General features: G+C 38.0%; 5 protein-coding genes across 6 annotated transcripts; all 5 read right to left on the bottom strand.

The window, feature by feature from the left end:
• Positions 1–224: 224 nt before the first annotated feature.
• LOC125223172 (ubiquitin-conjugating enzyme E2 10-like) lies at positions 225–1,210 on the bottom strand. Its single transcript, XM_048126190.2, has 4 exons — positions 1,053–1,210; positions 848–975; positions 680–784; positions 225–587 (listed from the first exon to the last, which is right to left on the bottom strand). The coding sequence occupies exons 1-4, from the start codon at positions 1,120–1,122 to the stop codon at positions 444–446; spliced, it is 447 nt and encodes a 148-aa protein (XP_047982147.1). The 5' UTR covers positions 1,123–1,210; the 3' UTR covers positions 225–443.
• A 635-nt stretch (positions 1,211–1,845) lies between these two features.
• Positions 1,846–5,140, bottom strand: LOC125223158 (rac-like GTP-binding protein RHO1). 2 transcript variants are annotated; one of them, XM_048126169.1, is made up of 8 exons: positions 5,032–5,140; positions 4,675–4,817; positions 3,852–3,939; positions 3,608–3,717; positions 3,423–3,486; positions 2,580–2,644; positions 2,414–2,479; positions 1,846–2,332 (listed from the first exon to the last, which is right to left on the bottom strand). In XM_048126169.1, the coding sequence occupies exons 2-8, from the start codon at positions 4,771–4,773 to the stop codon at positions 2,231–2,233; spliced, it is 594 nt and encodes a 197-aa protein (XP_047982126.1). In that variant the 5' UTR covers positions 4,774–4,817; positions 5,032–5,140; the 3' UTR covers positions 1,846–2,230. The 2 variants fall into 2 exon arrangements, with proteins under 2 accessions (XP_047982126.1, XP_047982134.1); XM_048126177.1 differs by having other exon boundaries at positions 4,675–4,853; positions 5,032–5,117.
• A 1,435-nt stretch (positions 5,141–6,575) lies between these two features.
• On the bottom strand, positions 6,576–9,568 carry LOC125223149 (3-dehydroquinate synthase). Its single transcript, XM_048126157.2, has 8 exons — positions 9,078–9,568; positions 8,563–8,713; positions 8,295–8,462; positions 7,980–8,206; positions 7,472–7,595; positions 7,195–7,257; positions 6,974–7,117; positions 6,576–6,894 (listed from the first exon to the last, which is right to left on the bottom strand). The coding sequence occupies exons 1-8, from the start codon at positions 9,401–9,403 to the stop codon at positions 6,763–6,765; spliced, it is 1,335 nt and encodes a 444-aa protein (XP_047982114.1). The 5' UTR covers positions 9,404–9,568; the 3' UTR covers positions 6,576–6,762.
• A 1,091-nt stretch (positions 9,569–10,659) lies between these two features.
• Positions 10,660–14,084, bottom strand: LOC125223139 (protein ALTERED PHOSPHATE STARVATION RESPONSE 1-like). Its single transcript, XM_048126146.2, has 5 exons — positions 13,948–14,084; positions 12,842–13,838; positions 12,364–12,566; positions 11,953–12,176; positions 10,660–11,750 (listed from the first exon to the last, which is right to left on the bottom strand). Exons 2-5 carry the CDS (start codon positions 13,533–13,535, stop codon positions 10,967–10,969), a joined length of 1,905 nt encoding a protein of 634 aa, XP_047982103.1. The 5' UTR covers positions 13,536–13,838; positions 13,948–14,084; the 3' UTR covers positions 10,660–10,966.
• Positions 14,085–19,216: 5,132 nt separating this feature from the next.
• On the bottom strand, positions 19,217–21,264 carry LOC125211209 (Tetratricopeptide repeat (TPR)-like superfamily protein). The gene is made up of 4 exons (XM_048110930.2): positions 20,940–21,264; positions 20,650–20,862; positions 20,406–20,561; positions 19,217–20,315 (listed from the first exon to the last, which is right to left on the bottom strand). The coding sequence occupies exons 1-4, from the start codon at positions 21,105–21,107 to the stop codon at positions 19,410–19,412; spliced, it is 1,443 nt and encodes a 480-aa protein (XP_047966887.2). The 5' UTR covers positions 21,108–21,264; the 3' UTR covers positions 19,217–19,409.
• Between the last annotated feature and the right edge of the window lie 216 nt (positions 21,265–21,480).

The following is a 21,480-nucleotide window of genomic DNA, read 5'->3' as shown; positions in this document are numbered from 1 at the left end:
GAGATGAAGGGAGAAAAAAGTAAGAGAGAGTAAAGTAGGTGTGGAAAAATGTGTTGACTTTTACTAAAAAGGAAAATAACTCTATTACTATAGAATGTGCAAAAATGGCAAAATGACTCTATTGCTATGGAATAAATAAATCAGAATTTCCATTTTCAATAACAGTTGAAATGAAGTACTCCAATTTAACTCACTGAAAAGTCTTGAATAACATTTTTAGCATATTCCATAAAGAAGAAACATATTATAGATGAATGAAGAGTAGAAATGCATTGAGTCCTCGAAAAGAGAGGATACAATTGGTTGATAGTAATACAATTGGCATAAAAAAGATAGAACAATCATATCTCATCAAAAAAAATGCATAACAAAGTGGTTGCTCGCTCTTATTATAAACATGCTTGTTGTTATAGCTATATGATAATTATATATTTGTTCGTTGGTCAGCACATGGCGTATTTTTGGGTCCAAGAACGAGCCATGGAGTCGTATTTGGAAGTATCGGTTTTATACATATGGGCAATCTCCGGAACAAGAGGGTCATCTGGATTCGGATCTGTTAGCAACGAACATATTGAAAGCAGCACCTACATACATCACAGTGCACCAACTCATGATCATGTACATGTTCATGGCAAACAAACAACTAACAACACTAGCTAGTTGTAAAATAAAATACCTTAGAAATGGTAAGAGCTGGACTCCACTGATCTTTCAGGATGTCTAAACATATATTCCCATTGTTGTTTATGTTTGGATGAAATACCTTTGTCCTGAATGCTACCTGTATCATTCTCAACCTAAATTAAATTGAAATTTAAAGTAATTTAAACAGAAAAGGATGTACCTTGGGAGGTTTGAAAGGATAATCAGATGGGAAATGGATGGTAACTTGGAAAACACCACCAGCATAGGGGCTTTCATTTGGTCCTATTATTGTTGCTTGCCAATGAAACATGTCTTGAGCCACAGGACCTATTTCCACATCATAAAAATCAAACTCAACTCTATTTCAACAAAAATTATTTGATCATTTCTCTTGATGTTTCTACCTGCACTACATGAAGTTGGAGGGTCTCTCTGCAACTCTCTAAGCTCCTTGAGAATTCTTCGGGATGCCATTCGATTTGAGGAAGGTCTTTGAGGAACTAGTTTTCTCAGTTATACATACAATGGAATACTCCAACCAGTGTAAAAAATGTGATTATATAGAGGAGAAGAGAGTATGGTCTATGGTACTAATTCCGTTCACCTTTTCATAATTAGTTCCTTTTGTTTTCTTTTAATAGAGGGACCATCAAAATCCCCCAATTCTCATTGCTTTCCAACACCACAGATCCCATCCCATTCAAATGGATGGACTTTGTTTTCAAGTATATCTCCAACAGCTGGTGGAAGGGGGCAATTTCATTACTTAATTATGAGGAATTTATTCCTATATTATTATTTTTAGTTTATTTCCTAGCTGCCCTTTTCTGCAATCCTATTATCCTGTAGTTCATAGAACCTTGTAATAAAAGCAGAATGAAAATGAAACATGCCTAGAATATGGCCAAGTTCAACGGTGGATTCTCCATTTCTCTCAAAAAGTATAATCAAATATAGAAACTGGCCAATACGCATTCTAGAAAGGAATCTAATCTTTTTGCTTTTTAAGTTGAAAAACTTTATTCCCCATCTGTAAAGAAACAGACAATGGTGCACAAATAGTAAGTACTAAGCGTGATAACTAAGCCAACAATTTAAGAAAAAAAAAACATGATCCAATAATAAAAATATACTACCAAAGTAGATGAGCTCCACCACTTTCAGTGGTGAGCATGTCACACAATTGCATCAAATGAGTTGACAAAAGGAATTTGTATAAATGTGTGTTTCTATATATGTATATATATAAAAATATAAATCAAGTCGAAGACGACAGAATGTCATGTAAGAACCCTTAACAGTAGCCAACATCACAAAACCTTGGTCTGATTAACGAATGAAAGAAAAGAACGAATTAAAAGAGGGCAGGCCTAAAAGTATTGAGGTAACACTTTGGATATCAAAGCACAAAGCAGAGACTTGATCCACCTATACTTCCACTGACGGAAGCGAGCTTTGATGGAAGGGGCACTCCTAGTTCTCTTCTGTGGCAAAAGAAACGGAAAATGGCACGATGTGGCAGGGAGGAGCATGAGAGAGAGATATTATATTGGTGGTCATATCATTACACCTAATATGCTGATCACAATATAGCACAAGCCTTTTGAGCCTTTCCCTTCTTCTTCTTTGTCTTTGGCGGTTGGAGTACAACTTTAATGGCAGCGTCAAAAACTTGTTTAACGTTCTGCGTGAGCATATCAAGAATGCCAGCTTAGTAGGAGTACATATTTTGTAAGCAATGCAGAGAGATTGAATCGATAAAGACCTGTTGGGTCTTTGAACTGCATTCAACGTAAGAAGGAGACGCAATCAACTTCCTCAGCTCCTCCCCCTGGAAGTTTAAGAGGTGAGGTTATGTTCGGGAATCAGAGTAAAATTCACAAAGCATTGCCACACATATGATTCAGGAAAAGAAATGTGCATAAATTCACCTGTGCTTCAGTGATTGGTACAGAACCTGGATGGTCAACAAAGAACTGCTGGTCATCTCGAAGATCTGAATCGATATCAATAATCCAAAGATCAGAAACATTGTTTATACAGTATCTTTACAAGATTCAAGTCTTTGTGCATGTATCTGGATGTTAAGTGACAATCTTAAGGGTTTAGGGTTCTTTCGAGGTCATTGTATATAATGGATATACACCATCTACCAGAACAAGTTCTTTCGAGGTCATTGTCCTTGACTATCCAACTTAACGACAGACACATTGTATATATAGGCAGGATAAGAGAAGAAATTATTTAAAAGGACCAAGATCTGTACCCAGAATAAGAAAAGCAGATGATGATAACATGAATGAAAACTAGATACAGTTTCTACTCAATGTTATCAAGTTGTTTCTAATAAGAGTAGCATGCACGAGGGGAGAGAAACATCAAATAGTAGTAGTAAGATTTAATTTCTACAAAAAATCTAAACCAGAAGGTGAGGGATTATGCAATATTTACACAGATAGACATAAAAACAAAGCTAAAAATTCATATGGTTACAAACAAGTAACCGAGATCTGAAATGATGGTAAGCCACTTCTTAACTATTACCAATACCAGGTAAATCTTCAATCTAAAGGGTGATTGAAGGATACACATAAAATGTAAAGAGCAAAGCAAAAAAGAAAAGACCTTAATATGTATCAAGTTGTGGCATCAGGGAACTTTAGAACTAATGATATCTCTGGGATTCTATATCCTTCATCTATCAAACTCCATATTATTTTTTGACACTGTTATAACAGGGGGTGTGCATTATAAAAATTAATCAGAAACCTTACCTAGTTTTGTGCCAACAAGAATGATAGGGACACCAGGAGCATAATGCTTCAATTCAGGAATCCACTGAAAAACAAATGAAAACAAAAAAATCTTAGAAGAAAACAGACAATCTTGCTGGGGAAATTAGAATAAAGGAAAGTAATCAGAGCTAGATAGAAGTTAATAAGAGCAGCCAAATCCTTGCCTTCTTGGAAACATTTTCATAGCTGGCCTTGCTTATAAGAGAAAATGCCAAAATGAAAACATCAGCTCCACGATAACTCAATGGTCTTAATCTATTGTAGTCCTCCTGTCCTGTTCCATAAAGTAAAACGTATGTCAAAGATTGCACATATATTACACATATAAATAAATAATGCTATTGCTAGCAGATATGCTTGCAATGTTATATGTAGATGTGTCAATGAAGGATATCTAGTAGTATTTACCAGCAGTATCCCATAGGCCTAGGTTGACAGTAGCACCATTAACAACAACATTTGCACTGAAATTATCAAATACAGTTGGTACATAATCCTGCATTGAAAATTTATAAAAATGTGTTAAAAGTTGAAAATATTAGGAATGCTGTTTCAAACCTGAGAATAGCATAACATCATAGCTCAGGGACTATTCAGAGCGTTGGCCACATAATACATGACAAACAGGATATTCAGTACATGTTACAGGGTCCATCCCAATTCTAGTGGTGTGGTCAACAGTTTCTTGCCGAGATGGAAATCATCTACCAATAAGGACTGAATTCTAAGCACTATGGACTATACATTTCAAACCAGATTTATGGAAAAGAAAAACAAACAAGTGATTCTACAATTTCTACCAAATCATATATAATCCAGTTATATCATCCTCAGCAAAACAAAAGTGACAAATCTTCAATAAACCATTCAAATTGGACATGCTCATTGTTTTTCTCACCCTCCAGACTCTCATGCACATAGAAAGGAAGCCACTGAGATAAATAAAACCTGATTCCATATCTAAAATACACATAACTGGTGGCAAGAAAAAGGGAAAAGAATCTATATGAGAATATTTCTTTTCTTTCATTTAATCTTTCCGTGATCATCCAGCCAATCACACAGTAATGGAGGTCCATGATCATGAAGAAAGTTAAGTCAAACCATCTTTTTTGTTCAAATACACATAAAAAGCGAAACAAACACCCAAAAAAGATTATAATGCATCAATCAATTCCAGCATCCAATGCACACATTATTGAAGACGATAAAAAAATCCAGAGAGGGTGACCGTGGGGAAGGTGTTGCTGGTGTAGGAAATCAATAGACATGTCTTCCCGACGGCGCCGTCGCCGACCGTGACGCATTTTATGAATCTCGACGCGCTCATTCTTCTTCCACTCTCTCCCTGTATTCAGATCTTCCGGTGAAGACCTGATCGGATCAGCAGTTGGCAAATATCAAATACACCTAAATCAGTATTGAGAGGAGCAGAATTGAAAAACTTGGAAGCGGCAGAAAAAATCAAATCAAAAGCATTGAAAATTGGGGAAATGTATGCATTGCAAGGGGAAAGAAGAGAGAAAATTGGAGATCGAGATCTAGGATTATTGAGAGAGTAATGGATGGGCAGTTAGTAATGGAATACCCTTATTTAGCCGGGAAATGCTGCTGCCATTCAATCTCTCTCTCTCTCTTTCGAAAATGAAAATGAAATTGGAATTGGAATTGAAACACAGTCACCATTTATATCATTCCTCTATCATTGCATTTATGTTCGTATCATTCATTCCTTGTGGGCCCTATTAATTATTGATTAAATTCTTAATATGATTACAATTTAAAAACTAAGAAAATAGTAATGTTCAATACAACTATCATTCGTATTGGTTTCTCATTTTTCGAAACCATCTTTTTTGCCCTAAAAACTTTTGATACATTTACATTATTTTTTTTCTCATATCATCTCACCTTATTATCTTTGATTTTTCTCTTTCTTCTTTCTTTTTTTCATTTTTTAAATATATTTTTCTCATTTTATTCTTATATATCAATAAAATTGTAGTAGTACTTATTTCACAAAATTTTACTATGTACATTGTTATATATAGATGATAGTATAAGGTGATCTTATTACTTATAGCTATCTATTTATGTATTATTGTTATACATCTACAATAATTTTTTATTTTTATTACAAAATTTAATATTTTGGAATATAGAATTAATATATTGGACAAGGATCCAATATATTGGATAGTTATTCACTAATTTTACATGTATTTTTTATTTTGTTGTCCCTATAAAAAAATGAAAATAGCCAAAAATAGATAAATTTCATAACAATTTTTAAGATATTTGTCTAAAAAAATTCTTATCTTGTATCCAATATATTAAATCTATAGATTAAAATATTAAATTTTGATTAACACAATAAAATTATGAAAGGTATTATCTATATTTATACCAATAATGGATATAATCTCGCATTATATGATTATCTATATATAACAATGTATATAAAATTTTGTAAGATAAAACTAATTTTGTTAATATATTAATAATAAATGGAAAATAAATTAAATAAAAATTGCTGTATAGAATAAATTATGAGAGAGAAATGAGAATTCGAAATAAAAAATACGGAGAATAGAGAGAGTAGAGAAATTATAAATAATGTGAGATGAGTTGTGTTGCATGTGCATTGTGTTATTGTGTATGCATATTCAGTGTGTGACAGTGTGTGTGTGTACAAGGATACTAATTTTGCAATTTGTGTGTGTTTTTGTGTATAAGAGTGTGCATATTTAGTGTGTGTTGTGTATGTGTGTGTACAATGTAGGATGGTGGTTTTTTGTGTGTGTTTTTGTGTATGCAGTATGTTGTGTGTGTATTGTGTGAGTGTGGGCACTATGTGTGTATGCATGTATTATGTTAGTTTGTGGCCAATGAGTATATAGTGTGTAAAAATGCTTAATTTAATTACTATTTGAAATTTCAAATATTTACTTTTTTGGATATAAAATTCAAATTGTAGAACGGACAAGATTTTGGAATTATAATTAAATTCAAAATCTAAATATTTTTGTGATATCAAATATTGAATTTGAAATCCAAGACTCCAATTCCAATTCCAATTCCAATTCCAATTCCATAACTTCAATGTATACTGTAACAAAAGAAAAACTGCAATGATCAAACAAGAAAATTTGTGATATTATTACTGGTACAGCTATCGATAGACATCATTGCAATATCGGTAACATTTGCAATACAAAGAAACTGACTAAGTTTTGGTCTTGGCACAAAACACCTTATGAGAAAAGATACACAAGAAACAAAAAAAAATAGCTTACACCATCAACACCAGTTATATAAACTACGACTTGCTAAATGCCTGCAGGGTGTCCTCCAGGGCCTGTCTGTCGTAGTCGCCTGTAAAAACGCAGCTTCCGAGAGGACCTTTTAGAAGGATAAGCCTTAGCAGCCCATCTGCTACCTTCTTATCCACCTGCATTGCATATAACATGTGTGAGTGGGATACAAAAAGAGGGACGGGGTGTTTTTGTTTGTGCAGTATGCTATCTTACCGCCATCACGGACTTGAACATGTCAACTGTCATGGTTTCTGGAGGTGATGTAGGCAATTTGGCCTGTTGCAAAATCTTATGCACTCTCTTTACTAGTGAGTCCTCGATCCAGCCAAGCCGGTAAGACATGTCAACTGCCATTACCTGAAATATGCACCATGGCATCTTTCAGCAAGAAAGGAAAAATTGATCAAGAATTAGCAGTCTACACAGTAACATACCGTGCCAGCAGCAACGGCTTCCCCATGAAGCCACTGCCCATATCCAAAACCAGTCTCAATTGCCTGTCAATTTGCATAGAAAGGCAATTAAGAACAAGAATAGCTCATCGAGATCCAGACATAGATGTTAGAAAGCATTGCCACTAAGTGGGTAAAGCAGGAAAGAATATTTCAATCAAGTAACCAAGAGAATAAAGTTCATGCATTCGGATGCATCAAAGCAAAGCAAAAGTTTAGTTTAGCCTTAAGGTCATTATATTGAGGAAAAAATACCCACATGGCCAAAAGTGTGGCCCAAGTTGAGAGTTGCCCTTAGTCCACTCTCCTTCTCATCCAAGGAAACAACCTCAGCTTTATTTTCACACGAGCGTTTGATTGCATAAGCAAATGCATCTTGGTCCCTGCAAAGAAGCAAACCCTTTATGTTTACATATCAAATTAACAAAGGAAATAAGAAGACATGATTATGGATGAAAGATAAATAAGGAAAATCTATTAGCAAAGCAAGGGTTTCACCTACTGTGCATGCCAAGATCTGTAATGATGGAATAAATCATTTAATCAGAGGATCACTAGGTGTAACTGGTAACTGGAGGGAGTAGGAAGGGATATATTTTGTGGAGTAAGTAGACTTATCTAGCATGAGCTAATGCAAATTTCTTAATTAATCACTTGGAACATTTTAACATGTTTACAAGTATCAGGAAGAAACAGTAAAGAATGACACTGAAGTATCCTCATATTATATATGCACAAGGAGAATTTAATCTAATGCGTGTATTTACCTTGCCATCAGTGCGGCCATATTCTTTTCCTGCCACTCAAAAAATGAAGCGTCTCTAATAAGTCCATACTTAATTACTTCTGCAAGCCCTGATGCCAATTCACGATCCGGCAATGTGTTCAAAGTGTCAGTGTCTACGAGCACACATTGCGGTTGGTAAAATGCTCCGATTAAATTTTTCCCAAGTGGGTGGTTTATTCCAGTCTTACCACCAACGGAAGAATCTACCTAAATATGAAAACGATGTAACTGATAAACATCAATTACCTTCCAACCAAATTGCATATATGTGCCAGTTAGTCATTACTACTCAAACCTGTGCCATCACAGTAGTCGGAATCTGAATGAAGTTAACTCCACGAAGATACGAAGCTGCAGCATATCCACACATGTCCCCTATGACTCCACCACCAAGGGCAACAAATGTACAGCGCCGGTCCATTCGTGTCTCGATAGCTTTGTCAAATACTTTCATTAGAGTCTCCTGTCAAAGCAGGAAACAATACCACCCTCACCGTAGTCAGAATAATTCAGTTATTTACCCCCAAACCAACCCAGGGGACAAAAGAAAGCACAACACCCACCATGTTCTTAAATTTCTCCCCATCTGGCAAAATTACACTCTCAACTTTTATATTAGGATTTCCTTCCGTCAATGCCCATATAGTTTTATCAAGATACAATGGCGCTATCGTTGTGTTGGTGACCACGAGGACTTGCTTACCATGAACATGCCTATAACACAGTAAAAACTTATCAAAAACATAGAGAATTATCTTTACACCGCCACAAAACATATTAAGAAGGAAACAGATGAATATTTCAATTGAAGCAAGAAATTTTGATAAACATCAACATTATCCCATACTCTTAACATAAATCAGGCATTCTCATCACTTTGCTTTAGGTATAAATTGACAAATGAACTTTGATCAATATCATAAAGAAAACCAACACTGATTGAATAATCAGAAACATATATAGGTCATAATGATTATCAAACCACAATAATGGAGCTAATCAGCATCGTACAAAGTCCTTATCAAGCAGTTTTACTAAATTGGAATTCAAATTAACAGAGTGTGCAGGAATTAACTACCTCTGCAGCAGGTCGGGTTGATTTAGAAGTCCAGAGCCTATGTAGATCGGGTAGCTTCGGTTCCCCAAATCGACCTCAACAAGAGTAGGAACAGCGGGCGAAGAAGAGGAAGCAGAAGTGGAGTGATCCATCACCGGAGGCGCCGAAGCCCTCACCGCGAAATTACGCTTCTTAGAATCGAAGGAGATGCGAGAGGCAGAGGAAATGGAGGAAGTGGAGGCAGGGAGGCGCAGGAGAGATGTTAGCTGGGGGTGGCGGTTGCGTGAAGAGGCGGAGACAGAAAGGGCGCGGTTAGGGTAGAGAGAGGAGGAAGAAGAGGCAGCCATTAGCGGCGGCGGTGGCGGCGGGTATCAGTGATGGATTCTCGAATTTAGAGCTTGGGAGATTTGTGCGATTAGCCGGTTTATGTGAATGTGATTTGGTTGAATTGGTTTGGTTTGGTGATATTTGTGGTAGGTGGTGAATTCTCTGTGTTTTCTGGTTAAGACGATGACATAAAAAACCAAATTCGGTAGGTGAGCCTGTGCTATATTTTTATTTTTATTTATTTTCCCATTTTTTCGGCTAAGTTCGAATTTAAGACTATTTTCCGTTTAAAAAAGTAGAAGTATATTTTTCTATTTTATGTTGTTCACTAAAATTAGTTTCTTTTCATTAAACTTTTCTTTATTGAGTTAGATTGCTCTATTAAATTACATTCCACTAGTAATACTTCAATAGATTGCACTTCTTTCTTTTCCACTAGTAATACTTTAATAAATTGTAATTACCATAGATAAATGAATCAACAAAAAGTTGCAAATTGAAATTGCAACATCTTGAAAAATCAGGAATAAATGACATATTCATTTAAATATTGCAAACAGATAGAATAATATTGAAATTTTGAAGATGCTGTGTATAAGAAATATATCATATTTATAATATCTTAAAATTATATGGAAATTAACAAATAAACATTGCAATCGTACAACACTCAAAAGTATATGAACAGTGTATGAGTATGTTTTTGTAGCGAGGGATATAATATACAACTACGTGAAAGTAACAAATAGAGGATTACACACAAAAAATAAAGCAAGCAAAAACTCAAAACACGAAGAAGAGACAAAATCTTCAATTGCTTCATGAAATTCTCACATTCTCAAAGGTAAATAAATTCCATCACTCTCTTTTGTTTATAGTATTACTAGTTTTTTACTTGTCAGTTTGTAGCTATTTCTATTATTTTCTGATTGATGTTTTTGAATTTTGAGAATAGAAAATTGTAGTAGTAGTACATTTTTAAAATTCCTATGGATGAATATGTACTTCGCGAGTTGCTAGAATTTTGTTGAGTTCTGCGGCAGAATGCATTGCTGCATTTGTTGAGTCATTATTGGTGGGATAGCGAGCAACTAAAGAGCCGTCATAGTGCCTTAAGAAAGCAGTATATCAGTGTAGCTTTGCTACTCGATCAACCTGATTTTAGGTGTACAATTTTGGCTTAATAGCAAGCACGGCCCATCCAAATGTTGGTTGTAAGTTGTAACTTTTAAGTGAACATCGACATGAATAGACTTTAAAAAGAACTCGAGCACAATTTTCAAAACTGTCAAAGAAATGGATCTCTGTCTTCTCAAAATGATACAAGAACAATCCAGGTCGGAAACACCATATTCCACAACTGAATTCAAAGCAAAAATCTAAAATTCAACACTAGTCACCTAAATACTACACTAGCAAAGAATAATTACACAAGCTGAAAATCGTTTTGATCACTCAGAGAAGATGTGATTTGCAGAGAACAGACCTTCCTTGTAGGGGTTGAGCTTTTTTTTACATGGTGTTGAAACTAAGCCTCTCAGAGCTTAAGCCAACTGCAGCAGATCTGCAAATAATCTATTATTTCAAGGTAATATCATCTTAACATTGTGCAAATCATTAGTGCTCTTCGACTGGTTGATCACGGACTCAAAACCTTGAGTGCACACATTGGCAAAACCCGTCATCGCCTGAAAAACGTGAGGCAAACCCATCTGCAGGTTGTTCATGGTCATCGCCCTCGTCACACTGATCGACTTCTCATATTTGGCCTTCTCATCCTCCGCCTTGGACCTCAAGGCCTCCACCTTGGCTCTTTTCTCTCTCACGGGATCTTTGCTTGTGTCACCGGAGGTTTCTGGCATTGCATATGATGGGCCGTGCTTGCTCTCTAACGACCGGAGCTCGCCTGCCTTCTTTTCGAGCTCCTTGAACACCGACTCTGACTTCCTCTTCTCTTTTTGTTCCTCCGCTTGTTGCACTACAATTGCGTGGATGACTGTTAGGAAACTCTTGATTCCCTCAGATGCCACGTTGTCTGGAGCGTTATTCATTGCAAGCTGCCATTCTTCACAGAAAGAGTACATGGTGGAGCCATGCTTGGACTTGCTGATGGGATTGTTACCTACTTGAAATAGGCTGAGACGGAGCCAGCCTGTCAATGACTGAATATATTCGCGTTGAGCTTTGATGAGGCTACAGAAGGAGAGGTGCCACTGCTGGGCTTCGAGCTCAAGCTGAAGTGTTGATTGTCGATGGATTTCAGTGGTGGGATACGTTGATGGAATGCAGTTGAGGTATTTGAGCTGCTGGACTATGTGTGTTTGTACTTGATGGAATTCATACATGCTTCTCCACATGATCATTAACCTGAAACAAAGATGATGATTATAAGACACTGAAAATTTTTATGTGATGTTTATAACATTCCTACATTATTTTATTCATTTTCGAGCAACAGCGCACATTAAGTTGCAGTTATTTTAATAAACAGATAGTAGCACATCAAAGTTTCCACGACATATTTGTAACTTGATGAGCAGAATGTAGGGCAACGATGCAGAGGACTTACCCCTTGACGAGCTGAAGAAGTTGAGGATGAAGCTCAGATTCTCTCAATTTGACAATCTCTATGGAGGTAGTCTCAATCGCTTGGACAGCAACCATCATCTGCGATTCCAACTTCTCGACTTCCTTTTTCGCCTTCTCACTCTTGATATACTCTGCATTCTTCATCTCTAGCTTCCTGAGAGCTGCCACTCTTTTCTCATGCTCTGATTTCAAATACTCAGCATTCTAAAATAAACCCACAGAATATTTAAATTAGCTCATATAGATGCATATAGATCCAAATGTTCAAAGCAAATAAAAAATCTACGAAACTATATCGTTTAACGAAGGCACTGAATGAGCAAAATAGGCGCACCATGTCAAGACACTATGTGAAACAGAGTCAAAAGGCAAACTAGATAATTAGATTTACCTTAACCTCCTGGAAAAGTTTCTTCTCCCAGGCATATAGCCTCTCGACTGTTGAACAGTGGGTGGCATTTCCATTGGCAGCAACCTGAGCTGAGTTTCCGATAGGATCCTCACAGAACTTTCCAAACGCATTCCACTTTGCACTGCCCGAACCCCAACTCCATAATAGTGGAGTCAAACTCTTTCCATATCCATTATCCTTACCTACAACAAACCAAATTTATGAGTCACATGGCAATCATTCACAACAATTTTTTTTGTTCAGATTCGGGTTTACAGTTTCTTATGAAACTATGCGAACGATAAACTGGCAATGATAACATAGTTTTATGCATAAAATGACATATGCAATAAATAAAAAGATTGTGATCAATATTTGATGTGAAACCTTCTATTGAACAAGTATAATATGGCAGTATAAACTTTTTCTTTTTCTAAATATAGAGCAAATGAAACTTACAAACAGTAATTAATTTTACCTAATGAAGATTGGCGATTGAAATTACAAACCGGAACTTCCAACAATGCAGAGAGTGGACCACCAGCATTGGCAGCTTGCAAGAAGTAGTCATCCAGTTCTCGAATGATCTCGACCAGATCTTTACCCTTCGTCGAGACCACCACCGCAAGCTCACTGCTGGCACTGGTGTCGGTGGTGGTGGCGGTGATCACAGAAGGAGGGGCAGCCACATTTTGCGAAGCCACCGTGGTGGTGTGGGTGACGGTCGCCTCAGAAGCAGTGGCAGTAGTGGTCTCCCACTCCTCCTCGCCCTCCGGCCGCCTGGAGGTCGGCATGAAGGGGTCCCAGAAATCCCAGGTGGACGCAGAGGGGGCGGGCGGAGGAGGAGGAGGTGGCGGGCGGATAGCTGAGGAGGTTGTTGTGGAGGTGGTGGTCCAGGACATAGGGCTGAATGGAGGAGGTAAGTTGTTAGGCGGGGGCGGGGGTGGAGGCGGGGAAGGGTTTGACGGCGGGAGGGGGTGGTGGTGGAGGCTGGTCTCCGCCGTGGCGAATTGGAGAAGGGCGGAGCCGGTGTTGCGGAGGGACCTTATATACATACTATGGGCGGCGGCAAAGGCATGCCTCGCCTTCACCAACTGCTTCATGTATCTCTTTCTAGCCTTACATCTAGACACCATTTCCTCTCTCTCTAACCTTGAATACCAACAACCCATTTTCCCCCCCACTTTACTCTCTGTGTGTACACAAAATCAATGCAACTTTACTTTAACTGGAATTTGCATACAGCATTCAAAATTCCTTCAATCACCTTTCGTTACTACGCATCTAATCATCGGAGTTAAATACACCAGAAATAAAAAAATTTAAAAAAAAAGGAAAATTTTAAAATTATGTGGTTCAGTACTATTCTACTGCACTTCCTTAGCTCTGAACACACACAGACGTCACAACAACTTAAATCTATACGGAAACACAGAAATGGAGAGAGATTCAGTGCAAAATCAAGCTGAATTCACCTACAAAAAAATAAAATAAAACATTTTTTTTTCTATTTAGATTCACGAATCCATCAATTAAACAATTAATCGCACAATCCAAAAAACGCAGCAGAAGAAAGAAGGAGACCTGTTGGAACAGCATTTCTCAACCAATCCATCGCCATTTTAGATAGAGAGAGATCGATGAAGGTTGAAGTGAGCGGAAGATGGCCACAACAAAAGCAAAAATGAATTTGATGTTGGGCAGAGTGCAATTAATTTTATTTACTCACTTTATATATCATTCGTATTTCCTTTTTACTGTTACGCCATTAATTTACCAACATTCTCCGTTTAATTATACTCCCATATTTATTTTGTTTGTGCTGCTCAATAATTTATTCACATTAAATGTGTACACGTAGATTGAAGTATTAATTAAAATTAAATATTTGCCATATCTAATTCAAATCATAGGGTATGGAGTATTATGTTTCCGAGGGAGTGAAAAAAGTGCGTGCATTTGGCGGTATATTGTGAAAATGCGAAGACAAAATAGAATAATTTTGCCATTTAAAATTTTGGATAAATATTAAATATAGAAATGTAACTATATTATTTTATTGTTTGATTTTATTTACTTCAGAGGAAAAATGGGCAAGGGTAGTTTGGGAACACAGGTTTCAACGGGCCATAAAAAAATTCAAAATGCAGGGACGTGGAAGGGTCATTTATTGCCTCATTTTCAGGACTAAGATTTAACTGTAGAAAAAATATGTTAACAACGTTTTACTAATTTTTTTTCAAAAGGCTTAATATTAATAATCTTGTAATCTTCTGACGACAGATTTAATGGTACAGCAAATTTAATGGTACAGATTAGGATCTAATTAATTTATGGTATCAACGGGCAAATACTTTTTTAATTTGTTTGTTTCCATGTTGTAATTAATGACTCATTAATCGCACTATGCTGTTGTAACAATAGGTAAATATGTTAATCTATTACAAAAAACAATAAATCTATATAGCCATAATATAGCTAGCCATAAAATAACATTACTTTAAATTATAGATAACAATGGTAATTTAATTGTCTTATTAGCTTAAATACTGTTGCACTATAACCCTTTTCTATTCTACTTGGTTCTGTTGTTTTTAATTTTAATTCATTTAATCATTTTTTATGTTTCATTTTTTTGATAATTAATTACATATAGTATTAAACAATTCTAATTACAATACATAAAAAATAAATAAAAGAAAAGGAAAGGAAATCAAATATAAAAAGAAACAACAAGATGTTATATATTATAGTCCAGTAATTAATCTATTATTGCTAGTTATGCTTGAGGATAAAATAGTTCAAAGAAAATTAATACTCCTACTACTTTTTAATTAGATGCAATATGTATAAAGTTAATCAGCATGAAATTCATTATTTTATTAATGTTTTATTTGTATGACTGTCACATAATATTCATTTAGCACTACTCTTATAAAATACTACTACTCCACTACATAAAATTATGAATGATCATTGATAATTATGAAATCTACGATTTTTATCTTATGTAGTCTAATGATATGAAGTATATAATAGACCAATCTTTCATTTTATTGCGCAATTAGTTTTTGTTTATTAACGAGGATATTTCGTAGATGTTATTTGGTGATGCAATTTGGATAAATACTATTTTTAGTAGAATTTATATTAGAGCATCCACTATAGGAGAGCCGCGGCTCGTGGCTCTCCCGTGGTCCAGCCGCGGCTCCCTATAGTGAGCGCCATGGGCTTTGGTGGCGAGGGTGCCCACGAGAGCGCCACTCCGGTGTCCTGGCCGCGGCACTTGGGTGGGGGCCGTGGCTCTCCTATTGCAGCGGCCACGAGCCGCGTGCTCTCCCTATTTTTAATTTTTTTATTTTCTTAATTCTATAAATATATCCATTTTTTACCCCATTTCTACACAAATTCTATAAATATATACATTTTTTCCCATTTTCTTAATTAAAATATACACAAATTGAAAAAAATAATTTATTTGGTGGCTTGGATTTGTCCACCATAATGTTAAACAAGTTTTTTGATGGCTCGGTCAAGTTTTATGGCTTAGCCCGGCCAACTATAGTGGACACTCTTAGAGCATCCACTATAGGGGAGCCGCGGCCGGGCCACGCGAGAGCCGCGAGCCGCGGCTCCCTATAGTGACTGGGGTGGGCAGCCGCGGCCGGGGGGGTGGACACGGGAGCGCCACGATCGTGGCCTAGCCACGGCGCATGGGCGCGAGCCGCGGCCCTCCTATTGCATTGGCCACGAGCCGCGGCTCCCCTATTTTCGATTTTTTTTTATTCATTCTATAAATATACATCATTTTTCCCCAATTTTTTACACCATTCCAATCTCCACTCTTTTCATTTAATCACCAATTCTGCGTTTGAAAAATGAGTTCCGACGATGAGTTCCAACAATTGGTGGATAGGGAGTTCGATGAACTCGTTCAAGAGGTGCAATGGGAAGCAGAAGAGGAGGAGGCGACGGCGGCGGCGTTCGTTCGCCCGTTCTATCATCGGCGGACCATCTGCCGTGACCATGTCGGGGCAGACCAGCGGTTGATGGAAGACTACTTTGGCGACAACCCCCGTTACCCAGCAGAGATTTTCCGTCGCCGCTTCACAATGTCGCAACGGTTATTCATCCGTATAGCGACCACATTGGCGCAGCGGTATAGGTGTTTCACATTGCGCAGTGATGCTAGCGGCCGAACCGGGTTGTCGACATATCAGAAGTGTACCGCTGCAATTAGGCAGCTTGCCTATGCCGGACCCGCTGATATGTTCGACGAATACCTACAGTTGGGTGAAACAACGGCCCTCACGACGCTGAGGCAGTTTTGTAATTATATCCAGGCCATCTTCGGTCCGAAGTATCTACAGAAGCCAACTGTCGATGAGTGCCAGAGATTGATAGATATGCACGGGAGAGTGCATACTTTTTCGAGGATGTTGGGCAGCATCGATTGCATGCACTGGGAGTGGAGGAACTGCCCGGTTGCTTGGAAGGGGCAGTTCATATCTGGATTCAAAGGGAGACACCTAACAATGATACTGGAAGCTGTTGCTGACTACCGATTGCGAATCTGACATGCATATTTCGGTGTCGCAGGGTCGAACAACGACGTCAACGTGCTGGATTCGTCTCATCTCTTCAATGATGAGTGTCAGGGTGAGGGTCCGACTGTCAGATTCACTGCCAATGGGACGCAGTACAACAGGGCATACTACTTAGCCGATGGGATATACCCTCGTTGGCCCGTGTTTGTCAAGACGACCCGACAGCTGGTTGGGCCGAAACAATCCTATTTCGCGGCCAAACAGGAGAGTGCTAGGAAGGACGTTGAGCGTGCTTTTGGTGTCCTCCAATCGCGATGGGCCATTCTACGGTGCCCGGTTCGACAATGGCACGAAAATGATGTCGCCTCCATCATGTATGCATGTATCATATTGCACAATATGATAATAGAGGACGAAGGATATTCTGCAGAGAACTGGGCACCGGAAGAGGGTGCAAGTACGAGTCACGGTGTTGCAACCGCCCCACTGCAAATGGGTGTACCGCGTAGTGATGCATACTTGATCCAACGGTTCGCCGATATGCGGAGGAAAACATCACATACGACACTGCAGGCTGATATGATCGAAGAGGTTTGGAATCGTAGGGGAGGAGGGGGTAGAGCGTGATATGCGTTGGGAATGTAGTTTATGAGAAGTCGAAAATTTTCGTTGTATAATTTTACCCCTTTGTATAATACAACGGAGATTTTGTTTTAATTTTAGTTCTTATTATGCATTTTTTCAATTATTATAGTCCAATAATTTTTATTGTAGTAGAATTAAAATATAAACAAAATAAAAAAAAATTAAACTTTTTGGTGGCTTGGCCATGTCCACTATAGTGAAAAATATGGGCGTTGATGGTTCGGCCATGATTTTATAGCCTGGCCACACTTTGTGGCTTGGCCCGATCAATTATAGTGGACACCGTAAACCCGGAGGTATTAACACTAACAACAAGTAACACTAATGCATGAGCATGTGCATGTATGTATTGGTGAAGTCTGGAATCGCACTATCTGACACACAATATTTAGTACAATCAATTTTCTGACCAAATCGTCCTCAGTCCTCACCAATACACATCTTATCAATTTGTACTCCAATACACGCATGCACTAATCTATTGTACTCGGAGTACTTATTACGAATATAATCAAAATATTTATTGATCCAATCCAGCTAGAGTAATGAATTAATAACTCTCCATCTCATGCTCATTTTTTAAACAGCTTATTTCGGAGCTATCAAGTGGTGTGTATAAAGCGTATATATTTGATTTACGGAGGCTTATTTTCCAATGTTATTAATTGAATCATTTGCCAAACTTTAATTCACTATTTCTATTTAATTAGAATAAATTTTGAGAAAATAAATACTCCATTCGTTTCAAGGTAATTGAGTTATTTACTATTTTGATAAAAACTTTATTTCTCTATTATTTTAGTCTCTCTTTATCTCTCTTACTTTATTCTCTATCTACATTAGCCTTTAACAAATCAATTTCTTAAACTATGTCACAAAAGAAATGCCTTAACTATATTGGGACGAGGGAATATATTACAATCATTTTTCGAAATGTAGATCAATTCAATATTTTATAATTTAAAAAAGTGAAAAGTTTAATCACTTGTATGATCTAGTCAATTTGCTTTGTTCGAACACAATTTCTCATACGAGTTAAAATAGTTGAATGCAAAATGCAGACACAAGCATAGTTCTGAAGAAGTATTAAACTATATGTAATTTGTGACACTGAAACTTGTATAGTAGACATCAGGGTACACGTCTATATATCTACATTTTTTGAAAAAGAAACTTACATTAATTGACATTATTTTTTGTCACATGACAATTTCTGATTCATCAGTGTATAGATTAAATATCTTAAAATAGATGTACTCTGTATTATTTTATAAATAAATTATTTTTTGAACATTTTTCTATATATATTTATACATTTTGAAAATTAATTAATGCTATTATTATATCGATTAGTTCCAGAATTAAAACGTGATGTTCTTTTAATCAACGATCCATGTCATCATCATAGTTCGTAGTATTTGGTGAATTCGGAAACCAATTATAACTACGACATAAAATAGATTTCTTCCATTATTTGAATACATGCAAGTAAAATCAACTAATGAATCATGATGTCTTTTTGTGTCCAACTAGTAGTAGTGTTATAAACCATATTGATCATAAGTTTACTGTTAAATGACCCTTTCACAATATGTCAGTGTAATGAATCAGAATCTCATGAATCATGATGCAATTGGCAGAGTCTTTAATTAAAATCAAGATAAACGAAAAAAGACAGTGTTTTATTGAAAATACTGAAATAAACCATTTTATTATAGTGTGGGATTACACGAACATGTCGTAATAAACTCAAGGAGAACAAGCTCATCTCCATCTCTAGCCCTTAAATGAACATTAATAAATTTGGAATTGTAACTAAATTAAATCAAATTAGCATAAGTTTTCACTTATCAGTTAAAAAATCCGCGATGCTGCTGCTTTAGGACTCAACGACGTCGTTATATCCTGAAAAACCTTGAGCCTCTTATCCACCACCTTCTTCTTCTTTAACACATCGCTCTCACCTCCCAAAACGGCCGCCATTATCGCATCCTCAAAATCCTTGCTATCCGGCAAAATATCCGCCCAATTATCCTCCTTCTCGATCGCCGCCGCGAGATCCGCTGCACTGCCCGATCTGCTCCTCTTCAATCCCTCCGCCGCCACCTTAGACGAGTAGAACGGCTGCGCGTCGATGTTCAGATTCACCACACTGCTATTACTAATCTTCGCCGCTATACGATTAACCGGAGGAGCGATTATGTTATTACTATTCTTCGCCGCTAAACGATTAACCGGAGCGATTATGTTGCCGCTGTTGACATTCTCATCAGCAAAGGCCGCGGCGGCAGCAGGAAAGGCGGCTAAACGGTTGACCGGAGCAGCGATTATGTTTCTGCTGATGACATTCTCATCAGCAAAGGCCGCGGCGGCAGCAGGAAAGGCGGGGGCGGCGCGGCTCTCTTTGCACGGCTGAGGCTGCCAGATCGCGGAGGAGCCTAAAAAGGCGTCGAACAGCTTACTCTGCTCGACGCGATCGGCGCCTCCTTTAGTCATCATCTCCGATTCGAGATCTCTGAGCATCTGCTGAGCCCTCTCGTAGGCCTTGAGGTGCGAGTCGACGCCCCTCGGCCCGTCGATGACCGCCGGCTTCACCCGCCGCAGCGTATCCTTAGCCTCGCCGATTCTGCCCTGCTTCATCAGGCAAATGCCGAGATTGCACATCTTATTGTTGTCCGGCGCCAGCACAAGCGCTCGCCGATACGCCTCTTCTGCTTCGATGTAGTTGTTCTGTTGCATCAGCGCCCACCCTAAGTTTCCCTGCACCATCGATGAATTAAAATTGGGGATTTCTGAACCCTAATTTGATTCAATTTAATTCAATTAAGCGTGTGTGTGTGTGTGTTTTACCAGTAGTCGCGTGGCCTCTTGCTGGACGGAGACTTGGAATTTCTTCCCCTGCGATCGGGCGGTTTTGGTGCGCTTGCCGTTGAAGGCCATGCCTTGCTGGATTAGGAACAGCTTGCGCCTCAGGAGCGCTACTTGGTCATCCAATCTCCCACATCTCTGCACATTTTATAAAAATAAAGGTGATGATTGATGATTTTTTGTTTAAATTTTGATCGATCGTTGAGGGAGAAGGGATGAGAGGAACCTTGTAGAGGTCCAATAAGATGTTGTCGAGGGATTCCTGCGCTTGATCGGAGCAACGGCTGCGTAATGATTTGATTGCTTCAATGGCTTCTTCAGCCCTATTTTGCTGCTTCATCACGATGGCCATGTCTTTGAGCGCGCTATCGACTCTGTCGCCGGCGTTAATGGCGGCCCAGAATAGGGGTATCGCCCTCTCCGGATCCTTCTCCACTAGCTAATCATGTCGAAAAACCAAAATCAGATATTTGTTTAAACGGATTGATTAGATCAGAATCGAGAAATTGGACTCACTTGAACGTTTTTGGCACGGACGTAGGGGGTGTCGCCGGCCGGGACCTTGTTGGCGACGTGGAAGGTATCCGAATGGGTTCGGGCGATGCCAAGTGGCTTCGCCGGTGACGCAGGAGCAGATTTTGTTGGCCGGAAACCGGGTGGCGCATTGCACATTTCTTTCATCATCTTGTGCTTGCTTTTTTGTGGTTTTTTAAGATGATTGAAAGACTGTGGAAATGGTGGAGTGAGCAGGTTTTACACTCACACTCACACACGAAAAGATAGAGAAAGAAAGACAAGTGAGGGAGAGACAGTGAGAGAGGGAGGGAAGAAGTGAAGGGGTGGGGCAGCTTTACTGGCTTCTAAGGAAAATTTTAAAAATTCCGACCGTTGAAGTTTACCGTTGCTTAAACTAGCCGTTGTGCCCTCTACAGGCAAGGTGGTTTTTTTTTCGCATATGTATTCTCGGAAACACCCCACGTTATATTTTTTTTGCAAATGATACATAGCAATTCCTTATTACGAATTCTAACATTATTTTCTAGAAATATAAATAATA

This window comes from Salvia hispanica, chromosome 2, assembly GCF_029641045.1.
Source record: "Salvia hispanica isolate PSC_SH4W2 chromosome 2, Shi_PSC_v1, whole genome shotgun sequence".
Classification (NCBI taxonomy): Eukaryota; Viridiplantae; Streptophyta; class Magnoliopsida; order Lamiales; family Lamiaceae; genus Salvia; species Salvia hispanica.
This window is presented reverse-complemented; position numbering and strand designations above follow the sequence as displayed.

Bases quoted from the DNA above. Each gene is read 5' to 3' on its own strand.
- LOC125223172 (XM_048126190.2), bottom strand. From the start codon at position 1,122: ATGGCATCCCGAAGAATTCTCAAGGAGCTTAGAGAGTTGCAGAGAGAC. The intron at 976-1,052 runs GTAGAAACATCA...ATGTGGAAATAG, and splicing joins TCCAACTTCATGTAGTGCAG to GTCCTGTGGCTCAAGACATG. The intron at 785-847 runs GTACATCCTTTT...AGAATGATACAG, and splicing joins ATCCTTTCAAACCTCCCAAG to GTAGCATTCAGGACAAAGGT.
- LOC125223158 (XM_048126169.1), bottom strand. From the start codon at position 4,773: ATGAGCGCGTCGAGATTCATAAAATGCGTCACGGTCGGCGACGGCGCC. The intron at 3,940-4,674 runs GTCACCCTCTCT...TTTTCAATGCAG, and splicing joins CCAGCAACACCTTCCCCACG to GATTATGTACCAACTGTATT. The intron at 2,645-3,422 runs GTAAGGTTTCTG...ATATCGATTCAG, and splicing joins TCTTGTTGGCACAAAACTAG to ATCTTCGAGATGACCAGCAG.
- LOC125223149 (XM_048126157.2), bottom strand. From the start codon at position 9,403: ATGGCTGCCTCTTCTTCCTCCTCTCTCTACCCTAACCGCGCCCTTTCT. The intron at 8,714-9,077 runs GTAGTTAATTCC...ACTGTGTTATAG, and splicing joins CAACCCGACCTGCTGCAGAG to GCATGTTCATGGTAAGCAAG. The intron at 8,463-8,562 runs GTGGGTGTTGTG...CTGCTTTGACAG, and splicing joins GGGAGAAATTTAAGAACATG to GAGACTCTAATGAAAGTATT.
- LOC125223139 (XM_048126146.2), bottom strand. From the start codon at position 13,535: ATGGGTTGTTGGTATTCAAGGTTAGAGAGAGAGGAAATGGTGTCTAGA. The intron at 12,177-12,363 runs GTAAATCTAATT...GGTTTATTTTAG, and splicing joins AACTTTTCCAGGAGGTTAAG to AATGCTGAGTATTTGAAATC. The intron at 11,751-11,952 runs GTAAGTCCTCTG...TCTTTGTTTCAG, and splicing joins CTTCTTCAGCTCGTCAAGGG to GTTAATGATCATGTGGAGAA.
- LOC125211209 (XM_048110930.2), bottom strand. From the start codon at position 21,107: ATGATGAAAGAAATGTGCAATGCGCCACCCGGTTTCCGGCCAACAAAA. The intron at 20,562-20,649 runs GTTCCTCTCATC...TAAAATGTGCAG, and splicing joins TCTTATTGGACCTCTACAAG to AGATGTGGGAGATTGGATGA. The intron at 20,316-20,405 runs GTAAAACACACA...TCGATGGTGCAG, and splicing joins AAGAGGCCACGCGACTACTG to GGAAACTTAGGGTGGGCGCT.